Source organism: Pogoniulus pusillus, chromosome 6, assembly GCF_015220805.1.
Source record: "Pogoniulus pusillus isolate bPogPus1 chromosome 6, bPogPus1.pri, whole genome shotgun sequence".
Lineage (NCBI taxonomy): Eukaryota > Metazoa > Chordata > Aves > Piciformes > Lybiidae > Pogoniulus > Pogoniulus pusillus.
This window is the reverse complement of record NC_087269.1, coordinates 37,306,101-37,333,990: the sequence shown is the minus strand read 5'-3', so window position 1 is coordinate 37,333,990 and position 27,890 is coordinate 37,306,101. Positions and strand designations below refer to the sequence as shown.

Sequence of the window (27,890 nt, the reverse complement as noted above, 5' to 3'; positions counted from 1 at the left end):
GGTTGACCAACTAATACAGACTTATACGAGGCTGAAGCAGATGGTGATTCTTGTAAATGAGCTCTCCTAAGCCTCCTTTGCTCTCCAAGGGGATTGGTAAGTGCTCCTGGACATTCTGGAAAGCAACCTGTGTTCAGGATTTAGAGGCTTTGGATGTAATTAAGATAAAAAACACCATCAGATGTATGCAAAGTGAGAAGCTTAGCTTTAAAAAAGGAAAGTTATTTCATCTGAAATCAACTGTACAAGAGTGAGAGCAGTGAAAGAGCAAGGCAGCTACCTATGATACACTGAAGGCTCAAGATTAGCAGCTGCTCCCAGTAGGAAGATACAAAGACCATCCTTAGGTTGGTCTAGGTAGGGAACAAAGGTGTATTTGTCCACTGTCACGTCTGAGTGGCAGATCTTCATGAGCTACACACCAGACCAGGCTGCTGGGCTGGGCAGGGCACACATACCAATTGCTGCTTTACCACAGTAAAAGGAGCAGAACAAACACACCTTTGAAGCAGGAGCTGCTGAATCTCCGGGGCTGAGCTATTGTGTGCCCTGGATTCTCAGCTGCCATTCTCATCTCTGTAAAATCTGAGCCTCACAGCCTGATTGCCTACTAACACAGGAATTTTTCACCTCTTCTACTCCTCCTATCCCTCAGGAACAGTGATGAGTCCACTGGTTCCCAGCTTCGTTTGAAACTGGCCAGTACAAGGCAGCCCTCTTTGTTCCCACCAGCAGGAGTAACACAAGACCTTCACAGCGAGGAATCCGCAGGTATTTTTGCTCACAGCAAGAGAATCTCTCCTTTTTCCTCCCATGAAGCCACTTCATCTGAGGTGCTGCTATGCAATAATGTTATCTACAGGTCAGCAAGAGCGAAGAGTAGGGAAATGCAGGAGTCAACAATCTGATCAAACATCCTTACACTTGGTTGGATGAGGTGTGAAACTTGAAGCAGGTGAGAACTTTTTGCCAATGTGACAAATGCAAATTTGAGCAGTATGATGTTGGGGTCACTGTTCTGACCACAGTGTAGGGCAGGTGCCCAAGGATTTAAGCAATTTATTAATGAAACTCTGATTAAGCTTCTGTTTTCTTCCTGAACCTGTGAGCTGTAGATGCGAGCAGTACAAAGGTGTACATGCTTACAGGTAAGTGCATAGGACAGGCATTTGCATGTGAAACCACTGTAACTTTATGCACCAAGAGCAAATCAGGGCAAGACCAGAGGAAGCCATGGAGGCCTACACCTTTCAAGCCCATCTACAAATTGCTTGTAGAACTGGAAGAGTAATGGAAGAACCACACAAATCAAGTCTGTCATGGAAAGGCTTAAAATAAGCTAAAGGTTAGACTGCCAACCCAGAGACAGACGAGCACCGACCAAGCCCAGAGGTGTAACTTCTCATGTATGACCAAAGGGAGTGTAAGGAAAGCCCTACCTGGCCCAGGAGACAGGTTCATTTGCAGAGGTTCACCTGCAAACAAAAATTCCATGACTGTGCACCCTCTACACCTCCTACAGTAATCATAACCAGAGGGCAGTGTTTAAGACACAAAACACTGCTGTCAATTTGACCTCAAGTAATACTGATTCCTTTAAACGTGTCACAGTTGAAAACATTAAGCCTAAATAAAAGGAGCTCAAACCAGGATACAAAGTGGCTGACCTGAGTTATCTGAAGTATAGTTCGGAGCATCCTTCCACTTTAACAGGGAATCTAATCAAGTCTTTGCTTGCTCATCTTATTTTTGCTTCCTTCATTTTGCTTCTCTTTAACTCAGGACAGGTCAGAGCAAGTAAAATGTCACAGAGTAGAGAAGAGATTCATAGAATGGTGTGGGTTTGAAAGGGCCTTAAAAGTCATCTAGTTCAAATCTCCCTGCCATGGGCACAGACACCTACTACTAGACCAGGTTGCTCAAGGTCCCATGCAACCTGGCCCTGAAGACTTCCAGGGAGGGGGACACCCACAACCTTCCCGGGCAGCCTCCAAGGAAGTGTCTCACCACCCTTACTGTAGTTCTTGTAGACAAGAACTCAAAACTACACCAAAATTAAAGATGCTCATGCTTCTGTCTGCCAACATGCGCCATTCCAGAAGAAAAGGGAGGACTTGGAGACTCCCACAGTGGCAACCCCAGTTCATTTCAGAAATGCTTGGTGAACCTTTCTTCTGTACATATATTCCCAACTTACTGAAACTTCCCACATGGCATGTTCTTGTCCTTCTAGCTATAAACAATGGGGGGAGAGGGGTGAGGAAGAGAGAAAAACCAAAGCAAATTTAGAAATCAAGGAAACATCAAGTCAAGATTTCTCACAATAAACCAGAAAAATACCTCACTGTATCAGAGGAACTCCAGGATTCTGAGCCAGTTTCAAGTAGCTTTTCCTTGATGCCACCTACCTGTTAGTGACAGGGCACTGCTACAGGTCTTGCAGCTGGGTTTTGTGGTCTTGAAATCACCAAAATAAACTCTTCATGAGTCAGATACAGAAACCTGGTATTTAATGGGTGGGAAACTGCAGTTTTCTCAAGGATTAAAGCTGTTCCTTGTTGCCTTCAGACTGACCACAGACAAACACCACTATTTTTAACAGCAGCATAACAAAAACTGCCAAGTTCACTTATGTATTTTTACCAGAACATTGTATGAATTTAAAACAAACCCACACCCTTTGTTATAAGCAGGTACAGTAAATAAAGTACCTGTAGAGAGGCACTGGGGAGAGGACACTGTCACCTACTTGTTCCTCCTCCAAACACCTACATACATGTAAAAACAGGCAAAACTTCAGATGTTTGTTACTAAAACACACCAGAACGTGAGGATTTTTGTAGCACAATACTACTAGGATGCATAACAGGCACAGAGGGTATAGTGCTACCCTCTCCCCCCTCCATCCAATCCCTACAAACAGACTGGTTTTATCAAATCTCATCCATTCTGAGCTGTGTTTCTGGCAAGTGGAACCTGATAAATATTAAAGGGTAAAGTTACAGGATTAAATAATATTTTATTGTCACATTTAACTGCTTTGTCAGAGATGTACATTTTGCAGGTTTCTGTGCAGAATAAACTCCACTTGTTGCCATCTTGTCAGTCCTGATTTCAACACACACAAGTCTCCAGGCCTGATCCACAGATGCCTGCAGAAAGCCAGCAGTAACAACAGAGCATGGTCTCTGTTAAGTGGATTGCACCACTCCAAGACAAAATGCATCAAGTTAAGGCTAATGAGAGTAATGCAAAAAGAGTTAAACCAGACCACTGGATGTCTAAAGGTGGAATCACTTGACAGAAGGTGTGTTTTTCCAGTCATTTTGCTCGAGAAGAGGCTAATGAACAGATCTCTGCCTACACAGACAATACAGACTGAAATTTTAGTCTTTTGTAAAACAGATATATTTAAATTTTTAAGTGACTGCTGTGTCCTTCTGGGTGTAAACCAAAGAAGTGGTTTTTCACACCTCAAAGCCATAAAATGCTTAAGATAACCTCATCTTAAAAAGGGCATTTTCTCATTTACAGATCAGGGATAAAGTCCAGTAAGACAAACTTCTCAGTGGCACAATTTCACATATTTTGGGCAACATTAGCATACAGGCAGTATTTAAATAAAAGTAAGTGCATCTGAACACGAAGCTCTCTAAATATACCACATTTCCTTTATCTCAAACGACAATTTGCTGACAAGTAGTTGAAATCCAAATGAAAATAAGCATTTACACATTTCACTCAGAGGAAAGAGAGGTAATAAACCCAGGGGACTCCCCAAACAATCTTCTACCCTCTCTTCTATTCATTACATAAAGTAACTCGTCTAGAAGTGTACATCCAAGACTCAGATGCAAATAAAACAAGAAGCAGTCTCTCACGTTCGTAATTTGCAGACTCCAAAGTCCAATTGTGATGGGATTTACTACTCCTGGCAGTCATTTACTCCTGTATGTGCACTTTGTATTGATGCTAAAATAACAAATGAGACAGTAAACGAGGCTAGTGTGGCATAAAGTCATTGTAAACCCAGCAAAACCAGAATGCTATTTATGACATTCACTTGGATGATTTACCAGCCATCTCATCCCACCCCCACACACCCTTTACAGAAAGAAAGGCAACCATCATTTCAAAGTGAAACACACACATTCTGCTAGTTAAAAAACAAGTTGAAACAAACCCTTTCTCTGTTCAAAGACCACACCCATAGAAGAAGGTGGACCACATCTGTTGCCATCAGGCTTCTCAGGACCATCAAAATCTCTCTGCTTGCAAAGGCCAGCTTGGCTTACCATAGAAAGCTATTCTGAAGGCGGCTGATAAGATTTATTTCCCTTTCAAAAATTAAAATTCAAGGCATGATAGTGCAAGAGGTAAGTTTTGATTTGAGAACATTATTTTGTTGACTAACTGTGCTTAGTTTTTACTACATCCCAATTTATTGTCTTACAAGAAGATACGGCAACAAAAGCTACAAGATCTCTATAAATTTCATTTTGCCTAAAGTTTACCAGTACATCCAACCACCTCATCAGTATTAGTACAACTTGATTATCCTAATGATTCCATTATAAAACTTGCAAAATGTATCACTGGGGGGGGGGGTGGGGGGATAAACCATCTAGTGCAAGTCTTCTACATTTCTGTGTAGTTCCTTTCCTCCAGGTTAAATCCCCAAAATCTCTGTAACAATTAGGGAAAAAAACACCAGTGTCATGTGGATTTCTTCTCTCCCTTCCCCATCAAATCTGAGAGGTGTGAGTGTTCCTGGAGTCTCCATCAGGATGTGCTGAAGGTCGTGAATCTCTTGTCTGTGAGTATTCACTGTCAGATGACTCTGTAGGTTCAAGCAAGTTTTCATAATCACTGTCTTCCGATTCATCAACATTGTCACCAACCGCTCTTTGGGAAGATGGCATGGATGCTCCATTACCAGAATATTTCAATCCTACATTTGGGGAAACATAACTGGAAGAACCTACTGCTTGAGGTCGAGGCATAAAAACATTGCTTTCCAGGAGGCTGTTACCAACAGTACTTTCTTGACTGGTTGCATTGAAATCAGAATACGGAGGGGGAGGATCAGACACATCTGAATCTTCCAGTGTGCAGCCTTCCACAGCAAACCCAGTGTAGGACATTCGTGGAACAAACATAGGCTCCAAGTTATCTGTCGGCATTTGCCTGCTTAGAATTGCCTGTTGCATTCCTAAAAGGCAAAAGAACATTGGTGTACTTAATGCTCACTTTGCAACATGCTTTACACAACTTAGCTGTAACCTACCCTACCCAGCTCTCAGCCATCCTCTCATCTCTTTCTGGTTGTCATGAAATGTCCATCCCTGGTATCACTTCCGTACTCCTTTTCTGACTCCACTACTCACATTTGGCAACCCTATTTTCTGTATCAATTTATAGAATGGTTTGGGTTAGAAGAGATTGTCTAGTTCCAACTCCCCTGCCACAGGAAGGCACGCCTTCCACTACGCCAGGTTGCTCAAGGCCTCATCCAATCTGGCCATGAACACCTCCAGAGAGGGGCCACTGGGCATCCACAACCTCCCTTTGAAACCTGGTCCAGTGTTTCATCACTCTTAGAATTTCTTTCTAATATCCAGTCAAATGTGCCCTCTTCAAGCTATTGCCCCTTGTCCTATCACTGCAAGCCCTTGGAAAACATCCCTTCCCAGCTTTCTTGCAGGTTCCCTTCAGTACTGCAAGGCCACTAAAAAGTCTCTCCAGAGCCTTCTCTTCTCCAGGCTGAACATCCCTAACTCTCACATCCTGTTCCCACAGGGGAGGTGCTCCACCCTCTAATCATTTTTGTGGCACTCCTGATGACCATATAAGACACTACCTCCAATCATGTTGTCAAATCTCAGATCCTGCTCTTCAGAAAAGGTGTTCTTTGTCCTATTCAAATTTAGCAGTGCATTCTGAAATGTCTTGGTGTTAGCACAACATGATTATGCTCGGTGAGGCACTGAAACAGGTTGCTCAGAGAAGCTGTGGATGCCCCACCCCTGAAAGTATCACACAGTATCACAGTATAAAGTGTTCAAAGTCAGGCTGGACGGGGCCTTTGAGCAACTTTGTCTAGTAGAAGGTGTCCCTGCCCATGGCAGAGAGGTTGGAACTAGATGATCTTTAAGATCCCTTCCAACCCAAACCATTCTATCATTTCACAGCATCTCCACGCTTCAGAGTAAGCAGGCACTGACATAAGCACTACAATGATTTTAAAAAGTTAAAGAACAATTAAAATGGTTGACAGCCACGCTGATAAGATACATCAAGATGAAACACCCACAGCTCCACAACAGAACTATGCTCACATTAGCAGCCTAAATGATGGAGCTGAATCAGCACAAGGTTATTAAAATTGCAGAGGGTACTCTGCTAGTAATAGCTGCAAGTATAACAGCGTATCAGAACAGGAGTTTGAAAGTAATCTTAAATTAGATGGTTTGGAAAGTAATTTAAGCAAGATGCATAGGAATAATGAATTGCACAAAGTGCAGAATGACAGTTACATCCTGATGCAGAGAAGAAACACAGGTTTGCTCTTGGCTTAGAATCATAGAATTGTTTGGGTTGGAAAAGACCTGTAAGATCAAGTCCAGTCATTAACCCAGCACTAACAAGTCCACCACTAAACCATCTCCTAAAATTCTACACCTCCATGTCTTTTAAATCCCTCTGAGGATGGGGACTTCACCACTTCCCTGGGCAGCCTGCCATAGGGCTTGACAACCTTTTGGGGGATGAATTTTTCCCAATATCCAATCTAATTTATGTAAATGCTTAATATCAATATGGATTAAGTGTGCTCAGTTCTTGAGAAATAGGTCAGTACAATTTCAGCAGGTACTGCAGTGTGTAAAACTACAAGCAGAATGTTGGATCTAATTTTGAATACCATAGTTTAAGAAATAAACTGAAGAAACTCCTCAAAAGAAAGTTACTCATTAGAGGTCTGAAGACTTTGACCAAAGAGAAAAGTCTGCAGTAACTGGGATAATTAGAGAAAACTGAGGGAACAAGTTTCGGTCTTCCTATGTACACAAGAGGCTGCTGTGGAAAGCTAAAGCAGAAAGCAGCTTAGAATAGTATGCATCACACACGAGAAGACACTTCCTTGCAAGAAGGTCTGTTAAGCACTGGGAGGACTGAAGTTTTTGACTGTTAACCTCCCAACGTCTGTCAGAATTGACACTGGAATATAAAAAGGTGCCCTGCAGCTAGGTGATAGACAAAAATGGAATCAGTTCTACTTAGGGTGGAACCACATTTCTGGAAAAAATAAAGGAACTCTTCAGCCTTAAGTCAATGACTTCAGGACTTATTCCCTTAAGTGACTACGTAAGGGCACTCCAGTTTTGGTCCATAATAGGAGAACTGTGGGGGATTGGTCCTGAGACCTGCAAACTGCACAGCAATTGCTATGCCCTAGAACATGTTACTACATGGACAAAATTATTTCAGTAATCTGGCAAGTAGTCTCAGCTCACTTTTGTGCTAGAGCATTTAAGTCACGACTTGTTAACCAAAAATGTATCACAGTGACAAGCTTTCACACAGCACTACCACCACATGAACTTGAATCAAATGCTCCCTCTTCCTCCAGCCCAGAGAATGATTAACTGGAACCCTTAATCAGTAAATCCAAGGAAATTCTCCCAATATTGAGAGAGTGAAAGAACAAAAGGCCACTTCAGTATTTAACTACTCACATCTAAAAATATTGCAGAGATACAAGCTGCATGTTTTCTTGTTTCAGCCCTCTCACATGATTATCTGCTCTGGCATAAATTTTCAGTTCAGCATTTGCATCTCACTACTAGTATCTAGAGGCTAGCACCGACTGCTCTTGCTCTTCCTCCTCCTCCCCCAGCTCTTGCCATATGGGCTGGGATCAGCTCCAGTCACACTAAATACCCATCTCTGCTTCTGCCTAACATGCACTGTAGCAGTTCCCTGGCTGTTTCATCTGTAGCCAAGCAGGAAACAGCCGTGACTCATGCCACTTGCATCTCTCAAATGGCCTCTGCCTGATGATGGCTTCTTAACTTATTTTTGAGGTTCAGAGAAGGAAGAACCTGGGCTGACAGATCAAACTTGGCCTTTAAACGCTCAGTACCATGCTGCCTGGAGAAAGTAATTTTGAGTCATAGCAGCAGAGGGGCCTGTTACACAGTTGGGGTTGTTAAGCCATCTAAGCCGGCTTTAGGTACCAGGATGTGCAAGTAATAAAAATGCACCTCATAGCTAAAATTACAAAATTTGATCATTTGCTTATTTGAAGGCACAGCAAAGAGACAGTGTTTGCTGAAATATGTAATCTGCTTATAAATTATGTATTGGTTTAAATATTTTAAAATAATACTTCCCATTTGCCTGTACTATGCTCCTGTTCTCTGTTGTAAGTGCTCCCTTAACACTCACAAATTAATTTAGATCAGCAATGTCTCCTTGGAAAGGTCCAGGCCCTTCACAAAACACATCTACTGCTAAGCACAAGACTCCTGAAGCCACATTCAAATTTTAGGAAGGAGAGACAGTGTGGCAATGGGCCAAGTATGCTCACTCAGTAGGTCTCACTGATTCAAAAAGTTAACGGAGCAGCAAAAGTAGATGAGCATACATCTTTTGATGGCTACTACAAGAAGCCAGCAAAAGGTCTATCTTATCTTCTTTTGCTGGCTTCCCTACTAGTCTTAAACTATGTACTATGAAAATCTGTACTTTTAATAAAGAATGCGAATTCAGCCCTAGTAAAAACGTGGATTGTTTAAGGGAACTTATCTACACCATGAATACATAAAACCAAAATAACACAATAATAATAGAGGTCTTCCAGCAGTGTTATTTCTGTTTTCAGAGCCCCACTAGAAAGGGAAGATCATCACGATTCTATTGCCTTCCAAAAACCAAAGAATAAGCAAGTTCACCTTCCCATAAAATGAATCCCCCACAACACCCTGCAAGAGGGACAAAATTTCAGTAGCTTTGTGGAATTGAAACTTAAGAGATTGAAATTCCAATCAGTAACGATATTGGGCTTGAAATAAGTAGGAAAATTCCAACAATATTCTGTAGTTGGATAGTTTCTTCTACTTTCTAACAGGTACTTCTGAAGAAAGGAATGGCTTCAAAATGGACTTCTGGGAAGATTTATCTTAACACTGAAAAGTGGTTTTCAATGCTAATCATGTTCACCACTAAGTCAGCAGGTAACACAAGAACTGCTGACTAAGGTCAGATTCAGTCAGTACAAAGTAGGAGGAGGATAAAAATGTAAATGGTCTCCTCTAAATCAGTAGTGAAAAACACTCATTAAAACTACAAGGTCAGAAGTAATTTAGATAACATTTTGGATGTTCTACACCAACGTTCATAGAATCAATCAGGTTTGAAGAGACCTCCAAGATCATCTAGTCCAACTTATCACTCAGTACTATCCAGTCAAGTAGATCATGGTACTAAGTGCCTCTTCCAGAGTACTCCAAATTCTTTTCTTCTTCCCCCCTCCTCCACCCTGGGTTTGAATGGGGAGAAGGCATCATGAAAACTGCTTTCCCCCCACCGCCCTGCAGGCTTGAAGGGAGAACAGCAAAAGGTGCCTTTTTATTTCAGTAAAATAAAATGGCAAATGGACACTTTGTCTAGAAAAGCATAAATAGAGCAAGGGAGAAGGTGAAGAGGTTCCTGTCTTGAAAGAGTTCCCATATGGACAGGTTCCTGCTGCGACAGAATTCCTGTTGTGGACTGTCCCCACTTTTGGACGGCTCCTACCTTTTTGCACGGTGCTTAGTTTTACACTGTCCCTGCCTTTGGATGCTTCTCCCCACTTTTGCACCGTTCTGTGCAAACTTGCAGGCTTCACAAGCCCTGGGGTCCTTTGAAAGAGCTACCGGCCTCACTCAGACCAGCTATCTGGACCATATCAGCAGCCAACTTCCTGGCTGCCTTTCAGACCGGGGAGACCCTAGCAGTTTGGCTCTCCCCTGCCACTGCAGAGACAGCGTCGCTTCCATGAATCCTTGATTTGTGGCAGCCATGTCTCGAGACATTTCTGAGTTTGTCGGCTTTGCCACTCACCTTGGGCTTCTGCCTTCTGGATCTACATTATTGGATATTGCTTGCAGCATCAGGAGGCAGCTGAGAGCAGACAAATCCGGTAAGAGATCACTGCCGAACACCTATCTCATCTACGTGAGTAAAGCCTGCTGCTCCCTTAATTCTCTGCTCAGCCCGATTGATCGAGGGGTAAAGCTGTGTTTATAGCTTAGCCTCTTTCATTTCCTGCTTTCCTAAATCTCTGTATTTGTCCATAATGTCCTTCTGAAGAATTCCTGATCAAACTAGCATCTGTCAATAAACCTAAACTAGTTTTGTATATAGTTTGGGGCCAGGGTTTTCAGGAAAATAAAGTAATTCTGTTTTTATAACTCCTGACTTTGCCTGTTTTTATAATTCCCTGCATCAAGTCTTTTCTTGAACACCTCCAGGGACTTAAGTACTCATTTCCCTTCACCCAGTTCATCTGATGCCCAGTAGTATAACTGAACTCCAATTTAATTGGTGCTGAGCTTGTATTTGATTATAGGGCTGGGAAGAGGGCAAGGCAATGAAGATTTCAAAACCCCATCAATAGTTACTGGCCTATAAATGCAATAGCCTGTTTCTATGTAATACTTGAGAAGAAGTCTCTCTCCAGTGTTTAGATTTGCTTTTCCATTCCTGGCTTTCCTCCACTTTCCTTTGCTACAACCAGTCTTTTCCTGTATTATTTCCAGAGCTGACTCTTTCCTCTCTCAACAGCTTTGGCTCTCTCCTGTGTTTTAAGTTTGCTAACAGTGAACAACGCCTACAGAAATACCACAGTTCAGGTATTCATAGAATCAACCAGGTTGGAAGAGACCTCCAAGATCATCCAGTCCAACCTAGCACCCAGACCTATCCAATCAACTAGACCATGGCACAAAGTGCCTCATTCAGTCTTTTCTTGAACACCTCCAGGGATGGTGACTCCACCACTTCCCTGGGCAGCCCATTCCAATGCCAATCACTCTCTCTGTGAAGAACTTCCTCCTAACATCCAGCCTATACCTACCCCGGCACAACTTGAGACTCTGTCCCCTTGTTCTATTGCTGCTTGCCTGGGAGAAGAGGCCACCCCCCACCTGGCTACAACCTCCCTTCAGGTAGTTGTAGACAGTAATAAGATCACCCCTGAGCCTCACATACCCATCCCCATGCGATTTTTCTTTTGCTATGAGCTATCAGGAATGCGACTCAAAATAATTCCCCATCATGTTTTGACCTTACAGCATCTGCTTCTGAAACAACAACAAAAATATTAAAAGGCAACTTACTTATTTCTTGCTCTTTCTCACTTTTCTTCTGTGCGATTTGCCTTTTCAACTTGTTTACATCAGCTTGAAAAGATTCAACCACACGCTCGCTTTTTTCTACATCTATACATACTGCCTAGGAGAAAAACAGAAGATATGCCAAGAGGTTGCAAGAATACATGAAGGACTTTCATGACAACATTAATAAAGCTGCTACCAGACAATAAGCATTAAAAGTGCAACTCTAAGAGCAAGAGTTAACTGTGGCAGAGCAGCATATTCAATCTGAAGACTGTTTTCTTTATTGGCTGTTGCCAACTCCCAAGTGATGCATTATAGCAAAACTTGATTACTTCCAAATAATTAATCATTACAGGAAGATTTGTACTAAGATCCAAAGTTAGTTCTTCCTGGATAGTAGAAGAAATTTGCCCTTATTTTGTTAAATATACTGCTGTTAGCACAATAACGATGCTATAGTAGCATGACTTTCAAGTGTAGCATAAAGGTGCATGTCTTATACACTAGATCAATTTGGTCTTGCCAAATAAAGGTAATAACTGGGGTTTGAAACCTCAAATTGAGGTATGACATTCAAACTTAGGATGCCAAGCTGATCTCCTGACAACTCTAGTAAATAAACAAGTCCTATGGATTTTTCAACATGAGTCTCCTATACTTGTTGGGAATGAATGTGAAAGTTTCATTGAAGGATTTAAGTTGAGAACTAGCTCTGGATAACACTGGTTTAATTTTTAAGCTGAACATATTACACTGCATACTCTTTACCACTCTAAGAATTAAATGTTGTTCCTCAGCATTAAACATTATGAGTTTTGAGGAGTATGCAGCTCTAAAAGCACTGATGATTGTTGAACAAGAAGCCATTAGTCAGTTACTATTTCTTCTCCAAGTTAAACTATTAGTGATCTCACCTAGAGAGTTGAAAAACATTTAACTATGCTTTCAGTCCTATAAACTTCTAAAAAGTAGATACAAAGTTTAAACCTAATTGGTTTATAAAACTAACTGGTGAATAACACAAATAAGTCTCAGCTGCTTTACCAGAAAACTTCTTCTCAGTTTTGTAATATTCTCCGTGAAACAGTAATTTTAGAGATAAAAAGCTCCTCAAGTTAGCTAACACCCAAGTCACTTTTAAACTCTGTAGACAACATATAGCAGCATGACTTACATGGTGAAATACAACAGAATCATGGTTTTAAACAGGAAGACAACTTCCTAGTGATACTACATTTTCCATTTTTCCAGGCAATGATTGAAATAAGAGTAAGAGCATAAAAGGACACACATGCTCGTGGCAAAGACATGTTACAGAACAACACCATTAGCTAATGGGAGAGACCTCTGGAAATAAATTTTCATGTCTCCTGAAATGGAGCCGAAATGAAAGCCATCTGCCTTCTCAGTGAAAGTTACCCCCCTCACAAGGCCCGTTAGAGAACAGAAGCTTCCACTGAGAAACAGCAGTTCACCTATGCAAGCAAGGTCATGGCATGGCTGGAGCAATTGCTGCCTTGTTCTCTGCTCTGTGCCAACCAGCAGGAGTAGAGACACAAATCCCTCCAGGGCAGATGTAAGGGGAAAGCCTGGAAATAAGCTGTGACTACAGCACAATTAGCAGATGTGTGTGCTCCCGAGGCAGCACAGCTCTGCTGCTCTTCACACAGGACAAGCTGTGAACTGACAAGCTTACATTTAGTAGATTTGACACTCAAGGCACTTTCAGATGCTTTGCCACATTTGGAGCAGGATTCACTCGTGCTCCACACAAAGCATTCACAAGTTTTAACTAACAGATGGAGCTCTTTGCTGAATGCTACATACCAAGAGCAATTTTTAAACTCACAGAGGCAAGCCTTTAAACCTGTGCAAATCCCTACAGCCTTCAGCAAGGCTTTCCTTCAACACAATCTTAAAAATAGCTAGTGTCTCCCAGAAATCACTGAGTGTTAAATCATTTTAACTTGCAAGAGAAAGAATTGACGATGTTTGTATCAGCCACTTTTACAGCATCCACAGCAAATGCACACTAAACGGAAACTGACATATTTCATTATTGAAGTCAAACTTCTTTTCCTGCAGTTCATCAATTGTTTATGAGCTCTAAAAATCTCCACCTCCTCCACTCTGGTTTAACCAAAAGACAAACATAAGATGCCACAATTGATAGTTATCTGTACTCAGTAAAGGAAGTTACCTGTACTTTTTCCTGAAGTGCATTGTAAACCTGATAGATAGCCCTGATGTCCTTCATCACTCCATCTTTGTCGAAAAAATCAGTACTAAAGCAAAGAAAGAAAAGCAGAAATTGTTAGGAAAGACAACACAAGTTCCCAGCTCATGCTGTGCTTCAATTGCTGTTAAAAATTAGCACTGTATTTCTAAAATGGATTTTATTTTATATTGCTAAAAACATACCATACTCTCAAGAACCAAAACCTAGAGAACAGCATATGCAACACCAAAATTCCTTCCAGAACTATGAAGTGCTGTTTGATGAAGATTAAACTCATGCAGAAATCTTAAGCTTGTATCACTCCATTGTTAGCAGCCAAAAGAGATACTTTGCATTTAAGTAACTCTAATTAAATGCTGCAAAAAGAACCAGACATCAGAGTTCAAGCTCTACATCAAAGCTTCCACACAGAATGCCTTGGGAAGGGTGGGTGGAAATCAAGTAAGAAGCTTCCAGCCACAAAGCCCACAGTACAGACTGGCCACATAAAATCTGTTCCAATTAGTGCACCTTCTTCTAGAAGATTCTATCTGAAGCAGGACAAAAGCACAGTAGGAAGCGACCATTCTCCTCCAGAACCATATTTTTCCTGCTTGCAATGCACATCTGTAGCATTCTTTGGAAGGTACAGAACACAGAGCTTGATGACTGTTCTTCATTTGCAAAGGAAATATCCTTACCCATGTTCCTTAATAACTTTGGCATAATTCTGAGAAGTATTTGGCACTGAAGAAACTTTGTACTCCTGTTGACTAGTGTTGCCTAGATTGGGAATCATAAGTGACACCCTTTGATTATACCTGTGGAGAAAGTTCAGAAAGACTTCTTAATTGATATTATTTACAATAGCTTTGATATTCTCCCATCTCCCTGATGCACAACACATCATCATGCACTGAACACAATCATGAGTTGAACACAATTGTAAAGCTTCTGCATTGGGTTTATTATAAAAGCTGCTAAATATTAAAAGTTGTGTTCAAAATAAACATGTGATCAAGCCCCCTCTTGAATCAGACCCTGTACCACTTAAAACCTTTTAATTGTGCATTCAAGCTACCAAGAAGGGTGAAGGTTATCACTATCTAAAAGGTGAGGGGCAAGAGGATGGGACCAGACTCTCTTCAGTGGTGCCCAGTGACAGGATAAGGGGAAAAAGGCATCAACTAGAACACAGGATATTCCATCTGAATAGGAGGAGATACTCTTTCCTGTGAGGGTGCCAGAGCACTGGAGCAGGCTGCCCAGAGAGGTTGTAGAGTCTCCTTCTCCAGAGAGATTCCAAAGCTGACTGGACACGGTGACCCTGAGCAACTAGCTGGGGGTGACCTTGATTTCATAGTGCAGTTGGACTAGATCTCCAGAGGTCCCTTCTAGCTCCCACCATTCTATGAAGCCACATTCAGGTCTATCACATGAAACACAGTAGCAACACCTGATTTGTCTTAAAAAATGTTTTGGTTTGTTTTTTTTGATGTTGTTGGCTGAATATTTAAAGACTGAAAAGAACTTTTGCTCACCATCAAACTTTAACTGATAAACTACTTGCACAGAAAAAAAAGAAGCTGTCCTCACTACATACATCAAGACATTATTTGACAAACACTAAACCTTCATAGAATAATAGAATAATTTGGATTGAAAGGGACCTTAAAGATCATCTGGTTCCAACCCCTCCATCCCTATGCCCTCTGCCATGGGCAGGGAAACCTTCTAAACAACTAGACCAGAGTGCTCAAGGTCTTGTCCAACCCGATCTTGAACACCTCCAGGGAAGAGGTGTGATTGTACAAAGTTGAAAATAAAACAAGGACTGGTTGATGTGCAGATATTGCTCACCTTCTGTTTGGTCTAAAAAGCACATATTCTAAAGCATGCGTGGAGTTATTTGCAGTGGAAATGAAGCTGAAGAGAAGGAAGACAAGATCAGGCACTCCAAGGATGTGTGTCAGCTGTTTGTGAATGATGTGTTCTCTGTATGACATTTGCTGCTGAGTGTTTCTCCTAAATCTGTACCATCCAATGACATTCTGTAATCAAAGTGCAGCAGAAAAACAAAAAACAAATCCCAAGTATTAACCAAAGGATACAGATTTACCTTCTAGTAAGAAAGCTACTAAAACTGTGGTATCACTTTAAGTAGCCAACAGGTTACTAGAGCCTTGCACTTAACCTCAAACAAGAGACATCCTGTTCCAACACGACCATTAATTGATCAACCTCACTGTGTTTACAAACTGCTGTGTGCTCCCACTGACATTCAAGAACCCACTTCCAATACACCTCAAATGTCTAACCTGGGTAGCAAACCTTGGTGCATCTTCATATTATTGTACTTAAGCTGTTTTGCAACAGCAAATAGGGGGGGTTTCTTCAGCCTGAATATTTCAATTGACTCTGTATTTGTATTGATGCACGTATATATTCAAGAGGATGGAGCAGATCCTACACACTAAACAATAAAATGACTGTGTTAATTAGAACTGGAAGCACTGCCTTCAACTTTTTGTAGCAAATCTATACAATTAGTTACTCTGAATGTAAGAAAATACACTTATTTGCTAACAAAAGACAACACAAGACTGTCTTGGTTCCCAGACAGCACTGTTTGTCCTGACACTATGACAATTAGTTGTTAAATGTGTGGTGCTTTTGTCACACCACATTTGTGTTATCTGTGTTGAGAAAGCAGGAAAAAATAAAAGAGGAATTGAAACTTGCCAGAGGCTCCTAACAAAACAGTATTTAACTGAAATCTAGTGGGAGACAAGTATTTTTAAATGATGGGGTTTGCCTTATCTCCTAAAGGGGAACTTAGCACCCTCTGAAGTGCTCTAGAATAATTATGGGGTTACAGAGCTCAGGACCTTAGACTGTGAACTTCAGCATAGAGATGAACGCATCTGTATACAAATATACACACAAAACACCTAGGCACTAAGCATAAATACATTGTAACACACAGAGGAGCCTGCTGTGAGAGCATTTGCTGGAAGAAAGAGACAAAAAAAGCACGGTGCAACTTCTGCACCACTCTAACGATTTAGGACTAAAGATCCTTCAAACATTAAGCAGAAGTCAACAGTTCAGGCAAGTGAGGTGAACAGAAAATCCAGTACTGCACATTCAATCAGCAACTGAGCAACTGCCATTACACACTTTGCATGATGGTAATCAAGTCACACTCTCAGCATTGTTACTCAGACCAGAGTAACAAAAAGTTACACCTCACTCACCTGGAGAGGACAGAAATCTCAACAAGTCCAGCCCTGGCAGTGAGTTCTGCCACCAGTGAAATGCAAGTGGCAGTTCTACAGGCAGCTGGAACAACACTGGTTTGCTGCTGCTTTGTGGAAGACATTGATTTGTTCTTGTTCTAACCACCTCTACCTTGTACTAGCTCTGACACTACTCAGATCTGTTAAGCCAAATTTATGCATTGGTGGCTCTTTTCTGCTAGGTCTAACCATTTCCACTGCTGCCACCAACTGAACTGAGCAGGTCAGTCATCCATCCTTTTGCCAGAGCAAGCTGGTAGGTGAATTCACATCACTACCTACAGGACTACAACTTCATCTCTGCTCTCTGAGGTCTTGGGTAGAAAGACACTGCAAGTATGGATTGAAGCACTTAAAAATAGTTCAACTCTTCTCCAAATAATCACTGAAATTTAATACCAGCTGTGCTACTAATAACATACTCATTACAAAGCTAGAACAACATCTGGCATAACTGACAAAACTGTTTTTCCAGTTTAAAACTGACAGTGCAAAATTGCAATTACCAGGCTGTGTCATTGCAACTCCTAAATGAACTCCTTAGAACAGATTTTCAGATCAGCTGCATTGTTGTTGGTTTCAGCAGCAGCAGCAAAGAATCATTATGCTCAGAAGCTGCAGTGGGTTACTACCAGCCCTTCACTTCCAGAGGTCTAAACTTAAATCCTTTGCCTTTTTTTTTTTCCCTTTTCTCAGAATACTGAGACATTTCCCCAAATTTAACCTAAGCACCACAAATCCACCAACTTCTGTAGAGAATAAACCTTGGATGAAAAGACACCATCAGGCCTGTGAATGAAAATATTTCTTCCAGTTAACTACCTTGGTTTGCTTTCCAAACCCACTCCAATGATAGGCTCTAATGACTACAACAGGAGGAAAAGAGAGAAAACTTACTTTTCTTCGGTCCTTAAGAATCCTGTCCAAACTCTCCTCATTAACCTTGCCTGCGTAGTCATAAAAGCTTGAACCAAAAAGGGAGAGAGAAAGGTAGGTACAGTGTCTACACACACACATTGGACTTACATTAAATAATACTTTTGAGTGTTTTTCAAATAGATGGCATTTTATACAGTACAAAGAATTTTTTTAAGCTTTACCTTTATCAACACAGGATTCACATCACCTACTTAGGATACCCAACTTTGGTGCCATACAGAGCACAGCTGAAGCCTAGGTTTGACTGCCCAGCTAACAGAGACAAGTAGTTTACAGAGGAAGGTGCAGAGCATTTAAATTAGATGTGTAAGGATAGCTGGTGTGAAAAATCTAAGCTCTTTCAAACCTCTAGTAACGAAAGAGAAAATGCCTGTGATTTTTAGTTTTAAAATGATGTGTACACATTACTTTAATGCCTGTTATTTTCCTGGCAGTGTGTACAGAAATGGACTGTGGAACTGCATGTTGACCAGCATTCTGTAAAAGCCTGCCCTGGCAATAAGAGGTCTACCTGCCAAAGAAGAAAGGAAAGCAAGGCTGTTTTACATACAGCTACAAACCAGCTTCTTGAGCTCCAGTCCTGCAGTTAAGCTCACATGATTGGACCCTTGAAGCCAAAACAGTTATGCTGAGGTCAGCAAGAAACCAAGGAGTCTCAGTCTTTCATATAGCTCTGCTTACAGAATTGAGGCCTAAACCCTGATATAGTTAATTTGAGAATAAGCCAGACTTCAGAATTTATAAATCTATCTATCTACAGAGACAGGATTATAAATTCAAGTCAGCCACACCTCATGGCAAAAGGAAAAACATTTCAAAATAGAGTCCTCCTTGACTTAACTGCCAAGTCCTTAGTTTCTTTCAAGAGCTGACATTGCTAACACCTAAAGCAGTGCAGAAAAACACTCTGGTTTAGAGGTCTGTGATCTCAGCTCTTGGGGGGGGTGGGTTGTGAAAATAACACACAACAGAAAATGCCAAACTTAGCACTTAACTGGTAAATAAGCCTGGAAATAAAATGTTTCCAGATGCAAATTATTGTGAATATTAAGACTACAATTAGTTACTAATTAGAGATACTGCATAATTTGTGCATAATGTTGCCAATTCATATTTACAATATTTATACATTCTTGTAAATTATGGATATCAAATTCTTTCTCTTTCAATGCTTTACCAGAAAAATTTTGTTCTGGGATGAGCAACTAGTGTGTAACAAAATGCCTTCATCTGAAGACTGCACAGACATAAATCAGCCCTTTTAAAATCCTTGCTTCTTATTCAGCTCCCACATGTTAGTAAGAGCACTGGAACTGAGCCTGTTGTACTCAGCATCAGCAGTGCCAGCTTAGAGGAATGCAGAGTGGATGAGCAATAGCCCTCCTCAGAGACTGGCTACACTTATATTATATCAAAAGGATGAGGTAGAATGGCCCCAAACCAGCATCTGCTACATCTAATGGAACAGAGAAACCACCAGCATGCTCTGCCATTGATAAAAGCCGTCAAGAGATGGAAGAGCTTTCCCCTGTGCTCTGAAGTAAATAAAATCACACTTGTTTGTACAAAAAGCATGCAGTGAAATTCAGGCTTCTGCCCCTCCCTGCATTAGCTCAGTTACTAACAACTCATTTCTTAACTGGCAAGAAGCAGCAAACGTGACTGGTTTTGATATGTGCTGCATAAAGCATCACTAGGAACCAGGAAGAGTCTACTAGACAGTGGGATATTATCTTGATGTGTAGAGTCTCCAGCATTTAAATCACTGGGCTAAGAGCTCCCTCTCTGTAATTATCAGGCAGCAAATAACAGACTGCAGCTTTTTTCTCTAATGTAACCAATGTCAATCATAATATCCAAGGTACTGTGTTTTCTTAATTGGCTGGAAAGCCACACATAAAGACAAGAGGAGATTAATTGGGAATTTCTTCTAAAAAGACTTTCTAGACAGCAATTTAGAAGCCATCACCACATAACAAGTGAAGGCTGTGGGGAAAAGCTACACGGTAGACAAGAAGTTATCCACAGGACAGCAATCCACCTTCATGGCCAAGAAGGCCAGTGGTACCCTGGGCTGCATTAAGAACAGTGTGTCCAGCAGATCCCTCTGCTCAGCCCTGGTGAGACCTCACTTGGAATACTGCATCCAGTTCCAGGCTCCCCAGTTCAAGAGGGACAGTGACCTACTTGACAGAATCCAAGTGAGGGCTACAAGGATGATTAAGGGACTAGAGCACTGCCTTACTGAAGAAAGGCTGAGACACATGGGGCTTTTTAGTCTGGAGAGGAGAAGACCATGAAGGGATTTAATAAATGTTTACAAATATCTGAGCGCTGGGTGTCTGGAAAGAAGGGGCAGCCTCTTCTCACTTGTGCCCTGTGATAGGACAAGGGGCAATGGATGTAAACTACAGCACAGGAAATTCAACCTCAGTATGAGGAGGAACCTCTTGACTGTGAGGGTCATAAAACACTGGAACAGCCTCCCCAGAGAGGTTGTGGAGTCTTCTTCTCTGGAGACTTTCAACATCCATCTGGATGCACTCCTATGCAACCTACACTGAATTACATGGTCCTGATCTGGCTTAGGTGGCTGGACTCGATCTCCAGAGATCCCTTCCAATGCCTAACATCCTGTGAATAGATCAAAGCTCTTAAATAGAATTTATTAAACTTATATTTAATTGTAAATTTTGGAATACAAAAAAAAACAGAAGGCCAAAACAGCTAATAAGCTGAAAGTTTCAGAATAATTAGTTGGTGCAAGTCAATGTAACTAATTACAAAACACCTTGTTAGCACGTTACTAAGCCTGGGGCACACAAGGCATTGTGTGACCAATCAAGCCCAGGCAGGGCTGACCTAGGACTGCAATAATTTAAGTTTGTCTTGATGTTTATTCTAATTATCACATGATCTGATCTGCTGCCATCCTGCCTCCACCAGCTACATGAGGTAGAATTTCAAAAAGATAAGAGGACTAAGTCTGCCAGCACTACTAAAACTGTAAGCTCACACATTCATTGTCATGGTTGGTGCTTTTTGCATGTATTTCTGTCTCATCGGATCAAAATCAGATAAACCAACAAAGCAAACATTGGTAGATACATTTAAAATGCAAATATATTTCAGTGAGCTACCAGTTTTGTATTCTGCAGCCAACACAGGAGGACAAGAGAAAATGCTTACCTAAAGAGTTTTGAACAAGGCTCATGATTATGGATTTCTGCAACAATAAACAAAAAGAGAGACATATGTCCAACTGCTCAAGGTAAAGAGGCATTGTAGTGGCATATCTTGCATGAACTTTCCACATCACAGCTCCTGAGCAAATTAACATTTGTGCCAGACCACACATTGCCCTTAATGTCTCAGCAACACTTGATGACACAGCATCATGCCTGGAAAACAAGTTTCTTCCTTCCTATCTGCCGTTTCACAGAGGAGAATGTTACGACAATAAGCAAGACATACACTTGCTCAGATAGATCTATGTCTATCTGAGCCTCAAATATACATTTTTACACTACTTTTACTTGTAACCTCCTCACAAAAGCTTTTGACTCTTTAATTTTTCATACACCTTTACAGGAGTTTACTTGCATTTATCCACACTGTTAATAGCAGCAGCAAATAAAAAAAGGATGGGGAAGGGAATCACTAAGGGAATCACTAAACATTATACACTGGAGTATTGAAAGAGGCAAGGTAAATAGAATTTGTGAAGAGTAAAGGAGTTAAACACCACTCCAAAACGGTTTGCTGCAATCTGTAAGGGTTATATGAAGTATTTAAGAGTCATGGCAGTATTCTGTCTCCTTTGAAGAGGCTGCAGTAAGTGCCAAGATGTTTAAGCAACAAAGGTTATAACATGTCAGTAAACCTGGAGAAGAGAGGAGAGAGCAAAAATCCGACCTGCATTATCTAACACTGAGCACAACTTACTTTTCTGTGGGGGGAGTTTGGTGCTTCTTTAAAATTTTCCTCCGACTCATTCTAAAGTGTAGCTTCTCATTTATTTGTGTATCTTGATCATGTAACTTTTGTCTGAAACGATTTGCTCTGACTAGCTAGCACTTCTGTAGTACTATTTCAAGCTTCTCTATCAGAACCCCGCTGAAGTGTTTAGCAACAACTCTATTTAGACTTTTCCTTCCTGGAGAGTGACTCACCACCTGCTGTGATGAGAGTCGCAGGCTGCTCAGGATTGCCATCTCAGCAGAGTCAGTCCCAGATCACAGTTCTCATGAACAACAGACTGCAGGCATTAGCATCTCAGCATATTTAGGCAGTATCAAAACAAGGCCTTGAGCAGCCACAGCAGGCATACTGCCTGAGAAACCATCCATTAGTAAGAACTCCTCAGGATGCTGCTGTTCAGTTACTGACTTCCTTTCTTTGGAATGGTTTCAAAGTGTTATCAATCCCATATTTTCACACTGGCATAGTGGGATCTGTGGAAACAGTCTGCTAAACAAAACCAGCAAGTGTAATAATACCAGTTGAGAGAAACTTCTTCCACCAAATCTAATGACAGCAACGACTGAGAATAACAGATCTCATTTGCAGGTTATTACATTGCTACACAGACCTTGTATTTTGAAAGCAGGAAACAACAAGCTTACTGCTCAGAACACATGAAGCAGACATCATTCTAAACCTAAACTCTACACAGACTTATTTTTAATATATCTAGTATGTACCCCACATATATATACACACTGAAACACTACTCCTAAACTTTGAGGCAGCAGAGCATTAAAAGTCATCTATGATAACAGCGCCCCAGAATCATAGAATTGCCTCAATTCATAGAATGGTATGGGGTGGAAGAGACCTTAAAGATCACAGGATCACAGATGTTAGGGGTTGGAAGGGACCTCCAGAGAGCATCCAGTTCCAGCCTCCCTGCCATGGGCAGTGACACCTTCTACTAAACCAGACTGCTCAAGACCTCATCCAGCCTGGTCTTGAACACCTCCAGGGAGGGGACACCCACTACCTCCCTGGGCAACCTGTTCCAGTATCTAACCACCCTTACTGTAAATAATTTCTTCTTAATATCCACTTTACATCTACCCTCCTCAAGCTTCAATCCATTCCCTCTTGTCCTATCACCCTGGGCAAGCCAAAATCATCAACCTCAGTTCACAAACCAAACTGGAGTTCAAGAGTTAATCTTCAGAATATCTCCAGTAGTGGATCATTTCCCTTTTCAGAAAACAGCTGTACCTAAGCATGTGTAACAGTTAGAGAAAGCAAGTAACCTCTACTACTTGCCTTATGACACTCCAGTGAGGCTACAGTTGGTGACACTGACATAGGACACCATCAGCAATGACCAAGGAAAGTCGCCACTGACTGGCGATGCCAGATTTTGTCTGCAGACACAGCTACCTGTTGCCTCCCTTTATATAACACTGTGATAGTGATCATTTACACACCACATAAAAAGAGTCCTATGCCTTTATTTTGTGTAATTTATCTCAATTAATTAGTAATAATTGACACTTCATAGAGTCAATTTCTCACCTACATTTCCTCAGGAGTAAGTGGAAGAGGAAACCTAGATTCTTGTACAGTCAGTCATCACTACTTAATATGACAAGAAGCTTTATATGTACCACAGTATGGCAGATACATTCACAGGTCATTGGTTCTGTATCAGAGCAACATTAGCTAATCTTTGTGTCTGCACAACTCTTCTAGAATCAGATCCATAAAGCCAGCTTTGAGTTTTTGAAGAATAATCTTAGATGCATTTCACATCAGGTTATGTATACAGACACAGGAAAATCCATTTTCTTCCAGGAGTTTCCCAGTTTCTATGAACCACAGCGCTAAAAACATCCAACAGCTTCTCACATATAAAAATACCTAGTTGGACCAAGAACACTTAACAGCAAGATCTTAGATCTTCTTTGTCTGTTCACTACACCAAGTCAGCTACATGGTCCTTATGCTTGGCAGTAGTTTGACAAATATCCCTTGATGAATCTTGCTGTGGCAGTTCACGATGACATCGACTACCAGATGTCCAGGAAAACAACTCCTGAAAATTTGTTCCCTTTCAGTATTTTAAAATCAAGCAATGTAGGTATTTTATTTTGAGCACATGCTTGTTCTTAGGCAACTGTATCAAGCAGGACACTCCCTGCAGGACCAAAAAAAATTATTAATAGTTTCATAAATAATTGTGAAATGCTGATAAATGTCTTCAATGAACAATCATGCCTCCACAAAAAGAGAGGCGTAAATCTCCTGCATCTAGCAAGGGGCAGCAGGAGCAGGGAGGTCATTCTGCCCCTGCACTCTGCACTGGTTAGACCACACCTTGAGTACTGTGTTCAGTTCTGGGCCCCCCAGTTTAGGAAGGACATTGAGATGCGTGTCCAGAGAAGGGCGACGAGGCTGGGGAGAGGCCTTGAGCACAGCCCTACGAGGAGAGGCTGAGGGAGCTGGGATTGGTTAGCCTGGAGAAGAGGAGGCTCAGGGGAGACCTTATTGCTGCCTACAACTACCTGAGGGGAGGTTGTGGCCAGGAGGAGGTTGCTCTCTTCTCTCAGGTGGCCAGCACCAGAACAAGAGGACACAGCCTCAGGCTGCACCAGGGGAGATTTAGGCTGGAGGTGAGGAGAAAGTTCTCCACTGAGAGAGTCATTGGGCACTGGAATGGGCTGCTCGGGGAGGTGGTGGAGTCGCCGTCCCTGGGGCTGTTCAAGGCAGGATTGGACGTGGCACTTGGTGCCATGGTCTAGCCTTGAGCTCTGTGGTAAAGGGTTGGACTTGATGATCTGTGAGGTCTCTTCCAACTTTGGTGATACTGTTTCCTCTCCTCACATCTCAATCACAACACACCAACACCATAGGAAATGTGAATCTGAAAGACTGGAACACCCTGTGCAGGTCTCACAAACCAAACACTTGAATTTTTCTGAACATTACAGTGCTTCCTTCAGAACTTCTCCAAGTTGTGCTACTTACCAATCACTTGCAGAAATTCAGTGTTGCTGATCTGCGAGTCGCTAATGCTAAACGTCTCCTCCTGCCTCACCTCTCCTAGCAGAAATCCCTCCTACAATTTTAAAAGAAGAAAAGAAATGACTAAAAAAAAAACAAACCAAAAACACCAAAGCACCACACTGCACACACAGTCATTTGCTGTAACTTAGTATCCCAGGGAAACATTAAAACAAATACCTCATCTGAAACATAGATCTGAGCTGCAGGAGGTATAACTTGTGCTTAGGTTTACCACGGCTGATTTTCTACTTTGTAAATATCCTTTCACAACCCTACAGGAGTAAACTGCCCCAAAATGAAAAACTGAAATCATCAAAAGCTTTCCTAGGTAAACACACAACACGTATAACGCAGGCACAGATTAAACAGGGGCACTCTGCCTCCAGTTCAGGCCATGCAAGCACACAGTGGGTGAGGAGGAGGTCTGCACATAGGATTGTAGACTCGCTTGGGTTGGAAAAGACCTTTAAGACCGATTTCAACCACTGAGTTGCACTGTACCACTGCTGCTCTGTTCCCCCAAGGCTTGGGAGTTTATACCTGCAGAGGCTCATTCAAATCTACACGCAGAGATTGGGCTGTCCCTTGAACAATAGTAGGGAGCATAAAACGCATAAAATGTTTTGTTGTTTTTTTTCATCCCCGGCCAAAATGAGGAAGAATAAGCAGGACTCAGGTGCTTCTGACATAAGCATGGAAAGCAGCGCATCATTTCCCGGCGTAGAGACAACAGCAAGCTCAGACTGTAAGTTTGTCAACAAGACGGGGCTTTGGAAATACATCGGGTTTGCACTGCAAGCTACAGGAGCTGAACTACAGCGGAGCCCCACACCGGCAGGACCCAGCCTCCGGGGGGTCATGCGGGAGCCCCACACCGGCAGGACCCAGCCTCCGGGGGGTCATGCGGGAGCCCCACACCGGCAGGACCCAGCCTCCGGGGGGTCATGCGGGAGCCCCACACCGGCAGGACCCAGCCTCCCGGGCGTCATGCGGGAGCTCCACACCGGCAGGACCCAGCCTCCGGGGGGTCATGCGGGAGCCCCACACCGGCAGGACCCAGCCTCCCGGGCGTCATGCGGGAGCCCCACACCGGCAGGACCCAGCCTCCGGGGGGTCATGCGGGAGCCCCACACCGGCAGGACCCAGCCTCCGGGGGGTCATGCGGGAGCCCCACACCGGCAGGACCCAGCCTCCGGGGGGTCATGCGGAGCCCCACACCGGCAGGACCCAGCTTCCCGGGCGTCATGCGGGAGCCCCACACCGGCAGGACCCAGCCTCCGGGGGGTCATGCGGAGCCCCACACCGGCAGGACCCAGCCTCCGGGGGGTCATGCGGAGCCCCACACCGGCAGGACCCAGCCTCCGGGGGGTCATGCGGGAGCCCCACACCGGCAGGACCCAGCCTCCGGGGGGTCATGCGGAGCCCCACACCGGCAGGACCCAGCCTCCGGGGGGTCATGCGGAGCCCCACACCGGCAGGACCCAGCCTCCCGGGTGTCATGCGGGAGCCCCACACCGGCAGGACCCAGCCTCCGCGCCCGCCGCCAGCCCAGCGGTGCCCCAGACGCGCAGGAGGGCCCACGGCCCCGCCGGCAGCGGGACACAGGGGGTCTGCAGCCACCTCCCCACCTCCTGCCAAGTCGGGAGCGGGCAGCACCCCGCAGACACCTCAGCCGGCAAGGGACACCTCGATAAGGCCGGCAGGAGCCGAACGGGGCCGTTACCGCCGGCCGGGGCCCGGCCCCGCCTCAACGCTGCTCGGGGAGAGAAGGGAACCCCGACGCCCAAGCGGCACCCCGCCTCGCAGCACCGGGAGGCTGCGGCCTCCAGAACGTACGTGGTCAGCGCTGCTGTTGGCGCTGTAGTAGCAGACGGAACTGAACGTGTAGCCCGAGATGGAAGCCGCCATGATGCAGACAGCCGCCGCCGCCGCGCCCATAAGGCACCGCGGGCACGCCTGCCCGCCCACTTCCGGCAGCGCCGCGGAGACCCCTGGGAACTGTAGTGCCGTGCGCACAGGGGCCGCGAGTGCTGGAGCCTTCCTCGCCCTGCGCACAGGCTCCGTCCCGGCACAGTGAGGCAAGAAAGGGCCAGCTCCATGCCATCCGCAGCGAGCCAGATGCTCTAGGCTGCGCACAGGCTCCGTCCCGGCACAGTGAGGCAAGAAAGGGCCAGCTCCATGCCATCCGCAGCGAGCCAGATGCTCTAGGCTGGGCACAGGCTCCGTCCCGGCACAGTGAGGCAAGTAAGGGCCAGCTCCATGCCATCCGCAGCGAGCCAGATGCTCTAGGCTGGGCACAGGCTCCGTCCTGGCACAGTGAGGCAAGTAAGGGCCAGCTCCATGCCATCCGCAGCGAGCCAGATGCTCTAGGCTGGGCACAGGCTCCATCCCAGGCCAGCCAAGCAAATAAGGGCCAGCTCCATGCCATCCGCAGCGAGCCAGATGCTCTAGGCTGGGCACAGGCTCCATCCCAGGCCAGCCAAGCAAATAAGGGCCAGCTCCATGCCATCTGCAGCGAGCCAGATGCTCTAGGCTGGGCACAGGCTCTGTCCCGGGCCTGACAAGCAAATAAAGGCCAGCTCCATGCCATCTGCAGCGAGACAGATGCTCTAGGCTGGGCACAGGCTATGTCCCGGGCCTGACAAGCAAATAAAGGCCAGCTCCCTGCCATCCTCAGCGAGCCAGATGCTTTAGGCTGGGCACAGGCTCCATCCCAGGCCAGCCAAGCAAATAAGGGCCAGCTCCATGCCATTTGCAGCGAGCCAGATGCTCTAGGCTGGTTACAGGCTCTGTCCCGGGCCTGACAAGCAAATAAAGGGCCAGCTCCATGCCATCCGCAGCGAGCCAGATGCTCTAGGCTGGGCACAGGCTCTGTCCCGGGCCTGACAAGCAAATAAGGGCCAGCTCCATGCCATCCGCAGCGAGCCAGATGCTCTAGGCTGGGCACAGGCTCTGTCCCGGGCCTGACAAGCAAATAAGGGCCAGCTCCATGCCATCCGCAGCGAGCCAGATGCTCTAGGCTGGGCACAG

General features: G+C 43.8%; 1 protein-coding gene across 1 annotated transcript; it reads right to left on the bottom strand.

Moving 5' to 3' along the window:
* Positions 1-2,999: 2,999 nt before the first annotated feature.
* Positions 3,000-26,779, bottom strand: ABRAXAS2 (abraxas 2, BRISC complex subunit). The gene is made up of 9 exons (XM_064145288.1): positions 26,697-26,779; positions 24,822-24,912; positions 21,027-21,063; positions 17,796-17,862; positions 15,460-15,650; positions 14,301-14,420; positions 13,582-13,666; positions 11,382-11,496; positions 3,000-5,212 (listed from the first exon to the last, which is right to left on the bottom strand). Exons 1-9 carry the CDS (start codon positions 26,766-26,768, stop codon positions 4,746-4,748), a joined length of 1,245 nt encoding a protein of 414 aa, XP_064001358.1. The 5' UTR covers positions 26,769-26,779; the 3' UTR covers positions 3,000-4,745.
* Between the last annotated feature and the right edge of the window lie 1,111 nt (positions 26,780-27,890).

Coding starts and splice junctions, on each gene's coding strand:
- ABRAXAS2 (XM_064145288.1), bottom strand. CDS start 26,768: ATGGCGGCTTCCATCTCGGGCTACACGTTCAGTTCCGTCTGCTACTAC. Junction 24,913..26,696: donor CCAACAGCAGCGCTGACCAC/GTACGTTCTGGA, acceptor TTAAAATTGTAG/GAGGGATTTCTGCTAGGAGA. Junction 5,213..11,381: donor TGAGAAAGAGCAAGAAATAA/GTAAGTTGCCTT, acceptor TTTGCCTTTTAG/GAATGCAACAGGCAATTCTA.